Below are 13,841 nucleotides of genomic sequence, written 5' to 3'. Positions count from 1 at the left end.
ACATATTTGATATTAAGCCACATAGAGCTGCCATATATCAAATATTAGCATGGTAACTGACACTGAAAAAAAAAATCACATATGAAATTATACAAAAAATATTTCGGTCATACAAGTTTAGGTTCACAGTTACATACTAGTCTTTGGCTTTGTTTTAAGGAAAACATGAATCAGTCTTTGAAATTAGTTATTCAAGTAATTTGCTTCAACACAAAGTGTCTTATCACATGATGTAATAATGATTTAATCAGTGGAAAAAGTTCATCTTAATGTATTGAACACATTAGGATTTAATTAGAATAGCTACTATACGAACTGTTCAGTGTGACAACTCAACTGAGACATTCCATCTCTAATGCGTGTGCCAGCCATTGTGGAGCACCAGATTCTTCTGACTTCTGTAGCTTCATTTCCTCAATGATGCAAGGTATGCATACCAAAACAATGCAACCACATTGGCAAACAGCACTCTGAACTGAAAACAAGAAAGAAGGGAGACACGGGAAGTGTCAATAAAAACACTGAATCATCGTCTGTTCAAAGACTGCAACATGCCAGTGGATAGTAACTACCTGAACAGGCACAAAGTTGATATTGATGAACTGAAAGGGAGTCCAGACTTTCCAGTTCATCTTCAAAGCGGTCCAGTAACTATTGTTCATTTTCTTTTCAAAGTCTTGCCACCCTTTAGCCTAAGAACAGGTCAAGTTTGGATTTATTTCAAAATGCACAACATTTTTCAGCTGACCTAGGATGCATCCTGTTTGTAGAAGCTTCATGAAAAAAATTTGGAACAGAAAAGAAGAGAATATACAGTATACTGTAAATTTAGGATATTTTATATATATATATATATATATATATATATATATATATATATATACACACACACACACACACACACATATATATATATATATATATATATATATAGGTTAAAAATTAAAATGATTTGAGATTAGTGTAGTTTTTGAGGAGTGGTTGGTGCAGGGGCCACCATGTTCGTGATGACCCACCTCGAGGATGTTCATGACAAAGTAAAACAGCAGCAGAAAGCCAGGGGCAAAGATAAGACGATCCAGCAGCAGACGTTTGATGATACAGTATCGGTCAGTGCTGGGCAGCCACAGCTCCATAAGCTGATAAAAGTAATGGCTCACTGGTCCAGTGATTAACAACCTGAAACCACCCAAATTAAGATAGCTAATACATAAAAGGCACACATTTCAACTTTTATACAAAAATGTGTAAAAACACATGTATCAAGACAATACTAGAAAGAGAGATGTACAATATCAGAATTGGTTTTTTAAGGGTACCTTTTTCTACTGTGCAGACTTTTTTTTAATCAACTTTTAGCCAGTTAACGTTCAGATTATGTTTAGCAGTGCTCACTGCTGTCACAGAGGGAGATTAATTCCAACTAAGATAAGAGATACATCTTTATTGATCCTCAGAGGGAAATTCAGGTCTCACTACAGCAGTAAGAATAAACACAGGAGAGGTACAGATAAATGTCAATAACCACACAAAGATAAATAAGAATAAATATAAAATACTGAGCTACTGGCCGCCCTACATATCTGCACTGGATATTTGAATATGTAAGTCCATCAATATAAATATACAGTGAATATATTAATTAATAATATACATTTACTGCTATACATCTATCACCAGTGCATATACTATGAATACTAAAAATGTGTACAGCCTAACAATGAGTATGTGGGTGGATATAGGCACAGTGTATCAAACAACAAGGTTCAGGTACGTGAATTAATACAGACTGTGTCAACAATGTAAGAATGGATACAGTACTATCAACAGTGAACGTGAGTGAATATTAACAGTAATGGGATGATGAGTGAATATAAATAGTCTCTCAACAGATCATTCTCATCAACAGGCACCTGTCTTATATCCTAGTAGTCCATGTGCAATTGGGCCAGAGTCCATTAAGACATGCACAAAGTGCTAAAATCATTGCACTGCAGCAAATACTGTAAAATGTATCCCTATATTCTATAAAATTGAACTGTGACAAATAATATAATGTAACACCTACAACAACCACTAATTATTCATGAACCCAACTACAACTATTATCACAATCACATACAGCTCAGCTCACCCATAAACTGCATAACGTGTAACTCCTGCTGTATCAATCTCCTTCTTTGGCAGTTCATCTTTGGCCTTCTTTTTTGCCTCCAATATCTGAGATAGAACATTCCCTAGAGCAGTGAGGATGCAACTGAAATATCAAGGACACAAATGGGTCATTCCTAGAATTCGGTGCCAATTGTGTCCCCAGGTCATAATACAGCATATCTTATATTGATTTGAGTAGAGGTATGCTAAAATGCCATGTCCCCATTGTGTTTGTTCAGCTTCAGTTTTTGATTGATTGATTTAAATATTTATTAACAGTTTGCAGAATTACAGTACATTTCAAGCACAAACTCAATACAAAGACTGTTAACTGTGAGTGGACGACCCAATTAAGCATTACACTTGTTTACAAGAGGGTCCACCATGTTCAATTCATCAAAACATTTAGAGACGTACAAATAGACACTTCTATATAGTTAAAGAACAGAACAGGAATTCATCATAAAGGAAGAAAAAAGGGAAAAGAAACATATACAGTGAGGGGAAAAGGGGGGCGGTGGGGGGGATTCAGATTTTACGGGGGCCAGTTTCGAATTGCAGCCGTCTGTAGGTGCCCTTTGAGAGCGGTTTTGAAGTCAAGGGAGTCAAGGGATTCACATGTCTTAATGACTGTTGGTAGGGCATTCCACATTTTGGTGGCATAGGAGCGAAAATAATTTAGTCCCTTGTTTGTGCCGAATCTGGGTTGTACATGGTTTGTTGCACTCCCTCTGGTGTTGTGGGTGTGAACTTCGTTAACATTAAGGAAGTATATTTAGACAGGTACATGGGTATCTTGGTGGTGTAGACCCATGGTGTATCTTGGTGTATCTTGGTGTATCTTGTGGACCAGACCCATTGCAAGATGCTGTACTCTGTCGTCGACCCTAAGCCATTCCAGCCTGTCAAAGTGGGCAGGGGTGAGGTGGGTTCGGGGGGTGAGGCCAAGTAGGAGCCTGACCAGTTTGTTTTGGGAGGTCTGGAGCCTTGTTTTAAGGGCCTTTGAGGTGCTGTGGTACCAAGAGGTGCATGCATAGTCAAAGAAACCTTGTACGAGGGCTCCTGTTAAGGTTTTCAAGGTGTTTTTGTTGACCAGTGAGGAGATCCTGTAAAGGAATCTTGTTCTTTGATTACGTTGGTGGCCATTTTATCACCGGAAAGATTGGCCTCCAGGATGGAACCTAGGAAGGTAATTTCATCTTTTCGTGTGATAATACTGTCACCCACTCTAACCAAGAAGCCATCTGCCTTGCTGAGATTACTATTTGATCCGAAGAGAATGGATTCCGTTTTTCCCAGGTGTAAGGATAGTTTGTTATCAGCGAGCCAGGTGCAGATTCTACCGAGTTCAGAGCTGAGGGTCTTTTCAACCTGTTACAAATAAACGAATCAAAACAAACTAAATCTAAATTTCGATCGATTATTATATAGTATACAATAATGCTTCTCACCAAATGTTAGCGATAAATGTATTTGTAATGCTAAAAATCTTGAAATCAATGTTTGTCCCTGACTTTACTGTCCCCCATTACGCTGAGGCAAATTCACCTGTAAATGTCCCAACTATTTCTCTAGCCACATGACTTCAGAAAGTAGCATATATTTTTAATAGGAAATTAAACCCTATACCAGATGAAGTTTGCCAATTTGACAATGTTTTAGGTTGCGGTACTGATGTGGTAAAGCATAACATGTCCTGGCTGCTACGCTTAGAGGAAACTGATACATTTTCATAATTCTGAAAATATGGCTGATGAATATTTTCAAATTCTTATTGTTCACAATGTGCTACCATATTCTTAATTACCTACATAAGGTCATCTTTAGCATAAAATGTCCCCCGTTAGTGTAAATATGACAAAGTAAGAAATAATTTGAGTAGTTGCACAAAAGTTTTTCTGACATGCCCTTAAAGGTTTTCAGAAAAAAATGAAAAATCCTGTAAAAAATATAGTTTGAAAAAGGTTACTTGGCTGAAATGGCACCGAATAGTAGGCATGACCCAGACATTTGTAATATGAATGGATACGGATTGATACAAAATAAACCATCTATTATTAATAGGGGAGTTGCCTAAGGAAGATGTTCATTGGCTGCATGAAATCCGACAGAGGGGGCTACATCAGTGCAAACAAAAAAGTTATAGTAAGAGGTTGCACAAGCCATGTACAAGGAATACAAGCAAAGATCGTTATCAAAAAAGTGCAGTTGTTGCATTTGTTGGAATAAACCACAATCCTGAACCTGAAGTATGGCTAACAGAATACTTCCAGCCAGGGATGGGACAAAACGTAGACTTGAATCTAATCCTGGAACAGTTTAAAGTAAACTATAAATGTTTCATGCCAAGAAAATAAATCTTATATCCCCCATTAGTCTAGTAGCCAGAATGTGAACCCGGACATGTTGAGTAGCCTACACCAACGTTAGTTGAAATGTTTAGTATGGGTCACCAGCATGCAGAAACTCCCGGATGCTAAATTGTAAATATACAGCTGCCCTCAGTGTATAAAAACAAAACATCAATTAATGTACCATCATTAATGTTACTGACCTCGTAACAGACTTTGTGACAAGGGGATACTTCTTCAGGAGAATCAAATACTGTTGTAGTAACCGCAACTGGATGGACGAATCACGAACTGGTACGCTCTGTACAGGCATGGTCAGTTCATTGGCTGTAGATGCATGCAACAGATAAAATCAACTTAAAACAAAAGACCTCAGTCCAGTCCATGCAGTGTCTTCCTGCGTCTCAGATCACCAGACACTGTACGTCACTGTGTGCACTGAATTGACACACTTCCAGTGGGAAAGCGACTCCACACCAACACGCACACACGGCCTTCCGGCAAGAGTTACGATATTGAGGGGGCGGAATTGCGAAACCGAGACAAGCTGGAGTTGGAAATATATTGTTTTCAACGAGGGCGGCGCAAATCAGAGCTATTTTAAGCATTGTGTGCAACATGACAACTGTTTTAAAGTATTGTACAGTAACAACTAAAGTCTCTTTAATGTTTATGTTGTATTATTACCACAATACAATCTAAAATACTGTCTATAAGGCTCTGGTCAGTCTGGTGCATTCAGTAAACTGGTAACAAACACACTACCAACACGCAAAAGTTCTTTGGCGTTCAGTCATTGATTTATTTGCATAGGTCAAGTAACAAGTTGCTGCCGTGCTGCGCATTTCAGCATTTGATGACGTTTAGGCCCCATGCATCTACTGGACCTAAATGCAGAATATTTGAGTTACATAATTTTGTTATATAACAAAAACTCTAGCTTTTCAGTAGTAAACAACTTAACATGCCCTAGTCATAGTGCTTTCTTCAATCCCTTTTAGCATTGCATTTGTATCAAACTGTACTCTGTTGGCAAAATAAAGCAAATATTCAATCAAAAACTGAATTCTGAAGCATGTTGGGGGGGGGGGGGGGGGGGGGACGAGACGACGACAAACCAAGAAAAAAGGATTTACTTCTTTATGTTTAAAAAAAAAGGGGGGGGGGGGGGGGAGTAATGCGTACAAAAACATTTTCAATAGACAAAACAAGAGAATACACACTGGAAGTTACATTCTGGTATTCTGACGTATTAAACACAATGGAACATTGTAGAGATACTCAAGGTCAAAACCAACTGAAAATAACTTCATAAAAAGTAAATAAAATCAGTGTAGTGCACTCAAACAGTGCAAACTGGAAAAACAAAATCTTTAGGAGAATATGTCAAACAGGAATTAAATGAAAAGCTTATGTATTGGTTTTGTGTTCAGTTGTGTCTCAGTAAACAGCCATGTACAGTATGACATTCTAGAGTGCATTCCAGTTTATAGGTTCCTTTTCAGATTTCTTCAACAGCTCATTTGCCTTTGAGAAATGCTTGCATCCAAAGAATCCACGATGAACAGACAAAGGAGACGGATGTACTGCTTGCAGGACGTGGTGACGGTTCTACACAAGACATGAATAAGTCATCAGCAACGACTACACATCCACATAAAACATACAATTACTGTCTATAGATCTTACACCTACTCGACTGATAGCAGCTCCTTTTTTTTGAGCATATGATCCCCACAGCATGAAGACAACACCATCCAGATTGGTGCTGAGCCACTGCACCACAGCATCAGTGAAAGTTTCCCAGCCTTTTTCTTTGTGGGAGTTTGCCTGCTGGGCTCGAACAGTCAACACAGCATTGAGCAACAACACACCTAAGAAAACGTAGAGGGACAAGGGAAATGTATAAGAATACAAAATAAACTAGATAATAAGTTCCTTGGTGGTGCTACAAAGTTACGGTCGCCCCTAAACCATCTCGCCCCTCGATTTTTACGCCGAGGCTCACGCCGACCGCTCGGTGCCGCAGGTTGTGGTATTCTTTATTTTCTTTTACTGAGAATAAGGTTATAAAAAAGTTTAGGGTTAGGCATAGTTTTACTGGGGTTAAGTTTAGGTATAGGATTAGTTTTAGGCACAGTTTTACTGAGGTTAAGAATAAGGATAGATTTTAACCGTTTAAGCATACCGGTAATTTACTTGGGTTACTTTAGGAATACCAGGTCGCACAGTTCCGCCGGCTGTAAGCCTGGGGCGAGTTGGTAAAGGGGCGAGTTGTTTGGTATTAGTTACAAAAGCACATAACTGCATACAAATCAGGTGATGTATAAATAAAACACTTTAACACAGACCCTTAGTGACAGTTAGTTATAAGCAGATTATGGATAGTAGCCTAGTGGAGCCAAAAATGTAATTAATGCTATTCCGTCACATGCTCGCGCGCACATGCATACGCGCTTGTGTGTGGACGGGCGCGCCCCAATAGGGCCACCCCGGTCAGAAAGGTCAGGACAAGACACACCTCTGGGCATTCAAAACAGACCTTCAACATGCTGCTTTTCAAGTGGTACCTTGTTTAGCCCATCCAGTGAGATCTCCATGTCCCGGGTGCTGAAATCCTTCGATGTCAGAGGCCAGTTCTTTGTATATGTTCAACAAACTGCACACAATACAATACAATAAGACATGCCGAAAAAATATTTTAATCAATTAAATGATTATAGCATTACTTTCTTTTGGAAAATATAACGTTTATAGCTGCACTATGCATTTACCGGTATTGTAAGATGTCCACACAAGTAACAGATCTATCCCAGCAGGGTACTTCATAAGAAATAGGTATTTTCCAAACACATTGGGAATGAATGTATCCCAAGAGTCACCTTCTGTAAAAGAGTTGTGTCCACATTACCCCCTCTCTGTGACATATTCACCGTCTCAAGGCCCATGTAATGTACTTCACTCGAACTGAGGTTATGGCCATTAATTAAATCAACTCTACTTGACCAGGGTCCACCAGGGGTGTATAGTTAGTTGGTCCAGTCCTTTCCCCCCTTTCTCCACCAAATGCCCCAGATTTAGCTTAGCTGAGTGATAGATTACTAAGATTAGTGTCAAATGTCTTGTGCATACTGCCGGTAGCGGTAGGCCACAGTAGTACCTCAATATATTCACATGTTATAATGGAAAAGTCAATGGGGCTCTAATTGGGCTGAAACCTTCCCCAAATCTGGAAATCCAAATCGCAGACATGCTGTTCTAAAGTAGATTCCAAATACACTTGATTAAATGTGTAATTTTTAAATAATTTTAAATATAAAATTGCATGAGCAAAAGTAAAGAAATAATCACTTATCTACTCTTCTATGTGGTTCTGCCCCTAACCTTGACCACCCAACTTCAGATGGATGAATTGATAACCCTTAATAAGAGTGCATACATATTAAACAGTGTAAACAATTATGACAAGAAAGGGTCCAACTAGCTGAGAAAGAAAGTGAGCAGACTTTTAGGCAGACACTATGAGAACACATTATTGGAAGACCTCTTATAAATATCTGTCTCGATTTCCACCACTCTGTCTCAGACTGTCATGTCTTCTACATACTATGTATATCTCTAGCTGGTACCTCTGTATACCTGAGCATCTTTAGATGTTCTAAAAGTTATGAACCATTTTAGTTTGCAACACAAGCTGTCTTGTCTGAAACGCCTGGGTGGCAAACAAAAAAGGCAATTTGGAGTGCATCTTTCATGGTCTTTTTCATAATTTACTACCTAATCTATCTACCGCCGAGCTCCGACGGTGTGTTTTACTGTTGTCAACTTGTTGTATAATTAACTTGGCTGAATAGTTGGGAAAATAGCCCAGCTAGAGTGACATATCTTGACATTTTCAACTACCTAGTGAATTCTCCAGATAAGTATTAATAATTAGTCTTGCAAGATGCTGTTTGGATAATTTTCCACAAATACATAGGGAGTTCAAACCATGTGCAACCCAGATTCGGCATAAACAAGGGACTAAATTAATTTCACTCCTATGCCACCAAAATGTGGAACGCCCTACCAACAGTCATTAAGACATGCGAATCCCTTGACTCCTTTAAAACCGCTCTCAAAGGGTTGCAATTCGAAACTGCCCCCCGTAAAATCTGAATCCCCTGCCCACCACTTTACTTGACTGTTTTTGGCTATATAGAAGTATTTGTGTGTCTCTAAATGTTATGATGAATTGAACAAGGTGGACCCTCGTGTAAACAAGTGTAATGCTTTATTGGGTCGTCCACTACTCACAGTTGACATTTTGTATTGAGTTGTGCTTGAAATGTACTGTAATTCTGCAAACTGTTAATAAATACTTCAATCAATCAAAAAGCATATCAAACTAAACAAATATTGAAAATCTCAAGGGATGCGACCGTGATACGTGGATAGTGGATACTGTGCAACCACTTTAACTTGAGATTTACAATGATAGCACTTTTTACACTGATGGAGTATATTATGGGTTGTATATTGAGATGGCAGGTAAGTAATATTGAAAAGGACAAATTAAACATACGGGACACTTTATTAGAACACAAAATAAATCGCTACAGCCCCAGTAATGTTTGTAATGAAATTTGTAGTCCCTGTGTGTCTCTATAGAGCGTCGCAGTCCCTCCCCTTTCAGAAAAACGAGTGGCCCAGGAAATGAAAACCCAATGCATTCTCCCATAGGCATTTCTTATTTAATTTATTTAAAGCCAACTCTTGTCGTGACAAATCATGACAACACACACAACTTTTCGGGCCAAACAAAGAATTAGGAAGTAGAAGAAAACAGCAGGTTACAACACTTTTTTTGTAGTTTTTCTTCTTTGTAATTATTTGTTTGGCCCGAAAAATTGTGTGTGTTGTCATGATTTGTCACGACAAGAGTTGGCTTCGTACGGCGCTTAAAAGGTCTTTAAATAAATTAAATAAGAAATGCCTATGGGAGAATGCATTGGGTTTTCATTTCCTGGGCCACTCGTTTTTCTGAAAGGGGGAGGGACTGCGACGCTCTATAGCCCTTTCCACACCCAAGCGCAAAACGGCCCACAGCCGCGGACAGAAGAAGCTGTGCGGCGTGTGTGCAGCTTGTTTTTAGACAGCTGGAGGATTGGACACCTCCGCGGACGATTGACGCAGAGGAGAGCGCTTCCGGGAATCTGGCCGTCACGCGGAAGTGGAGCTTCTTTTCCATCCACCAGCTGTCTAAAAACCCGGAAAAATAAGCTGTGAGCAGCCGAGAACGTGCACGGCTTCTTAGATAGTGTGGCAGCACCTTCTGGGGGAGACACACCTCGCTGCTAACGTGCCTATTGGACAAGGACGAGCTGGGGAGGGACTGGTGGTTAAGCAGTGTTTAGGACTGTCTGAATAATTGGTGTGGACTGGGCTTTAGATGTGGAAGCACTTAGACATGGTGTTTATTAAATCCACAATATATAATCAGAAATGGTAATTCCCGAGTTCCCGCTTACCTAGGTGGAGGTCGAACTGGTTGTTGCACACTGAAGCATAAACCATGGGCTTGGTTGGGGCCATGATATGGATCTTGGCCAAGAATCACTACTTTGACCTGAATATTTAAGACAAGCATTGATTTCGGTTAAAAGGCAGCCATGACAATATAATGAGTGGAATAACCATAGAATAACTAGGAAGGGGTACCGCCGTCCAAAATTCAGAAAAAGTAACCGAGGGTTCCAAAAGGGGCTAGGGTATGGTGGTGGAAGGTACAAGTAAGGGAGTTCCTTTCATGCAATAAATGTAATTTATTCCAAGGAATGCCCTCCATTGACTCCCCATTCTTCCAATTTGCTTTTGCGATCTGCTTGTATTAAATTACGTTAAACTCACCAACATTGCAGCTCTAAGCCAAGCTTGAATTATCCTCTTTCAATCTGCCAAGTATTTGTTTCATAAAGATCCACCGTAGACAATAGAGCTACTTTCTGTCAAGAAAAAGTATTTGTTGGAGTTTGGAAGCACTCGTTTTTATTAACTGGTCGCGCTGCTGCCTCCTGCATTATGTGCGAATGAACGCAGGGCTGTTCAGTGACTTCGACGAGTGCTTCCAAATTCCAACACTTAGAAAAAGAATCGCCAATTTTATGAAACAAACGATTGGCAGATTGAAAGAGGATAATTCAGAGCCTAGAGCTGCAATGTTGGTTAGTTTAACGTCGTTTAATACAAGCAGATCGCAAAAACAAATTGGATTAATGGGGAGTCAATGGAGGGTATTGCAACTCTAGATTCATCCCATTATGAAAAATAAAAATAGTTGCAAATTGCGGCCAATAATGCACCTGCAGTGTGTCAGAGTCAGACCTTGTCAGTTCACGTCACCAGGCTTTCCACCTACTTGTAGCCAGACTCAATCACAATACAATACAGTACTATTAAACTTACATCTTGGATGTCACACATCTGTGTCCATGTAAACACATGTTGGGCAGGTGGGTAGATGGTGTGGCGTTTCCTTTCTTCAGAAACAAATGACATCAACTGTGAAAGGGACATAAATATGGAAACTAAAAAAAACAAGTAAACAAGACACTTTGTACAAATGTGATGATGTAGTGCTGGTCTCTCTCACTTGTTTAAAATATGGCTTTTCAAACTCTGTGGACAGTGCCTTTGACCAGCTTTTCCCAAATCCTTCAGGCATTCGAGTGGCGGAGAGTCTGTCAAGAGCTGCCCTTTTGTTTTGGTCGATTTTGTCCAGTTGTTCTTGGGTTAGAGACGAGGAGGCGGCGGTTGACCCAAGCTCAGTAGCTGAGGACTTCAACTTCTTCCGTCCAATCTTAGTATATTGAGCAAAATAAACAACAGTTCGCAAGACGTTTGCAGCTGGTAACGTTTTTAGTCGAGATCTGCACTGCACAAACATTTTCGTAATGTGAATGTATAGACTAGTGCAGCACTAGCACTAGACAACGTGTCGCGTCAGTTTACTGACCTGTTCGTCTTTGGTACCCTCTTCGTTTTCACCCAGAACCTTTGAAACTCTCTTTTTCGAGACTGGTGAAAAGAACGAATTAATAGTTTTCTGTCCAATCATGTTGTTAAGTTTTACTATGATTTGAAAAAGCTATGGTTAATTACTTTAATTAGTCATTAGCCCACAGTGCCCACTATACTATCCAAAACAAGCAGGCGGTTCTGTTGTGACCAGCATGCAGTGCACCACTGTGAAAGTCGTGATCCGCGCCAAGACAACATGACGTCAACACGTATGGAAATTCGTTGAGTGGCGTTCAGGAAGTCAGGAACATAAAAACAGATTGCTTGCAGCAGTTGAGTTGGTTCCAACCTGAGTGCAACTGGGTCAGCTCGAACCACGTTCCACATTCGTATGTCTTCTTCTAATTAAATATATTATTATAGCATATAGTTCGTGATGGATAGGTTTGTAATTCGGGGACAAAAGCGTTCTTATAATGATGGGGCTGCTGAAGATGTCCTGAGCGCAAGCAAGAAGGTGAAACTAGATCCAGGCAATGATAATGAGGGGATAAAGGAGGAAGAAGCAGATGAAGACTTTGCAAAGTTCTCTCATCCTGTTCCCTGGCATAAAGTAGAAGCAGAAGGACTAGACTGTGATTATGCTTTACTCTTCCCTAAGAAGGAAGCAGACCACCTATTTAAGAAACTGGAGGAGGAAGTGGTGTACTTAACAGGTATATGGCCTATATCAACCTATCAACACACACGTCCCACATAATGAAAACAGTTTAAGATGTAATGGTTTAATTATTGTTTTTGTTTCAGGAGATGAGGCAAAGGTGCAAGTGTTTGGAAAGGTCTACAATGTTCCGAGAAAACAGGCAACATATGGGGATGAAGGACTAATTTACACTTATTCTGGGGTGAAACATTTATCCCGTAGATGGACTCCTACATTGGAATATATTCTGGATGCTGTATCCAAAGCAACAGGACATACATTCAATTTTGTTTTGGTTAACAGGTGAGGAATGATTTAATCCACACATTTCAATAGTAGTGGAGGAGCTTTAGTGAGAGACATGGGATATTTTGCGCTAATTCGTCTAAAAGCGCCAAATGTTGCACAGATGTAGCCCAGGGCATGCTCTAAAGTCTAATGATTTAGCTAGGGCCCCCAAGCCGGTGACCTTCGGGGTCGCCACAGCGGCCAAATCCATATGCCTATATAAGGCAACATTTTCTAAATTTCATTATGCTTTAAGTAGCATGTCAAACTAGGCACAAAAAAGTTTGGCACTTTTAGTTATTAAAAAATACTCCTTGGACTAGATTCGGCCATAGGCACAACATGGCTGGGCTACATCTGTACAAAATGTGGCGCTTTTAGACATAACTAAAGTAACTTATTACTTAACTAATATAAGTAACTAAGTAACTATAACTAAGTAACTAACTATAAGTAACTAATATTACCCTTTTCCAGTAAGTAATTACCAATTACTTACACATTGAGTAATAGTTACCATTTTCCAAAAGTAACTCATTACTATTTTCACAAGCCTTGGTGTTAGTGTGGGCTAGTGTTTATTTATAATGGTTGGGACGGATCCGGTGTGCACTTACCTGTAAGTGAATTATTAATATGTAAACATAAGTAATATTACGTAACTATATCTGTAATATAGTACTGTTTGAGTAACCTTTCAAACAGAGCTAGTCTCTTTAACCACACTATAAAACCTGGCATCCCATGCATCGTTTGAGGCATTTTCAAACCTTTTAGAAAATATATCTACAAGCTTGTAGATTTTAGATTATTTTTTTTGCATAAGGCTTAATGTGGTTAACCTGATCTGCTCTTTGTCAGGTATAAAGATGGGCAGGATCACATGGGGGAACACCGTGACGATGAAAGGGAGTTGGATCCTGTCTGCCCCATCGCCTCAGTCTCCCTAGGGGCAGCACGGGACTTTATCTTCAGACACAGGGACACACGAGGAAAATATAGTTCTCGTAATATTGAACCAGTGAAGCTGAAGCTTGCTCATGGAAGCCTGCTCCTGATGAATCCACCAACCAACACACACTGGTACCACAGCTTACCTGCACGTAAAAAGGTTCTTATGCCACGCATCAACCTCACCTTTAGACGTATCGTCATGGACAGCAAGAAGTGAGGCAGCCATTCAAAATTAACCACCGATTTGAGATGATTGATTTGAGGCATTAAGTTTCTTTTCAGAGTATGCAATACAGGTTCATGTCAAATGCAGTGATTGTACATTTTATTAGAATGTGTAAGAGGTTCGCACATGGTGCACAAGTTGTGGCCTTTGATTAAAAATATTGAGC

General features: G+C 39.7%; 3 protein-coding genes across 3 annotated transcripts; 1 reads left to right on the top strand and 2 right to left on the bottom strand.

Moving 5' to 3' along the window:
* Window positions 1-33: 33 nt before the first annotated feature.
* On the bottom strand, window positions 34-4,994 carry pxmp2 (peroxisomal membrane protein 2). The gene is made up of 5 exons (XM_080766934.1): window positions 4,709-4,994; window positions 2,135-2,257; window positions 1,017-1,179; window positions 573-692; window positions 34-475 (listed from the first exon to the last, which is right to left on the bottom strand). The coding sequence occupies exons 1-5, from the start codon at window positions 4,816-4,818 to the stop codon at window positions 407-409; spliced, it is 585 nt and encodes a 194-aa protein (XP_080623060.1). The 5' UTR covers window positions 4,819-4,994; the 3' UTR covers window positions 34-406.
* Window positions 4,995-5,310: 316 nt separating this feature from the next.
* On the bottom strand, window positions 5,311-11,715 carry unga (uracil DNA glycosylase a). The gene is made up of 7 exons (XM_080765979.1): window positions 11,500-11,715; window positions 11,137-11,343; window positions 10,950-11,045; window positions 10,016-10,113; window positions 7,076-7,164; window positions 6,201-6,379; window positions 5,311-6,116 (listed from the first exon to the last, which is right to left on the bottom strand). The coding sequence occupies exons 1-7, from the start codon at window positions 11,599-11,601 to the stop codon at window positions 5,976-5,978; spliced, it is 912 nt and encodes a 303-aa protein (XP_080622105.1). The 5' UTR covers window positions 11,602-11,715; the 3' UTR covers window positions 5,311-5,975.
* Window positions 11,716-11,843: 128 nt separating this feature from the next.
* On the top strand, window positions 11,844-13,737 carry alkbh2 (alkB homolog 2, alpha-ketoglutarate dependent dioxygenase). Its single transcript, XM_080765481.1, has 3 exons — window positions 11,844-12,220; window positions 12,312-12,510; window positions 13,357-13,737. The coding sequence occupies exons 1-3, from the start codon at window positions 11,941-11,943 to the stop codon at window positions 13,664-13,666; spliced, it is 789 nt and encodes a 262-aa protein (XP_080621607.1). The 5' UTR covers window positions 11,844-11,940; the 3' UTR covers window positions 13,667-13,737.
* The last annotated feature ends 104 nt before the right edge of the window (window positions 13,738-13,841 follow it).

The sequence above is a fragment of the Protomyctophum bolini genome (genome assembly GCF_963924005.1).
Source record: "Protomyctophum bolini genome assembly, chromosome: 6".
In the NCBI taxonomy this organism is placed as follows: domain Eukaryota; kingdom Metazoa; phylum Chordata; class Actinopteri; order Myctophiformes; family Myctophidae; genus Protomyctophum; species Protomyctophum bolini.
This window is presented reverse-complemented; position numbering and strand designations above follow the sequence as displayed.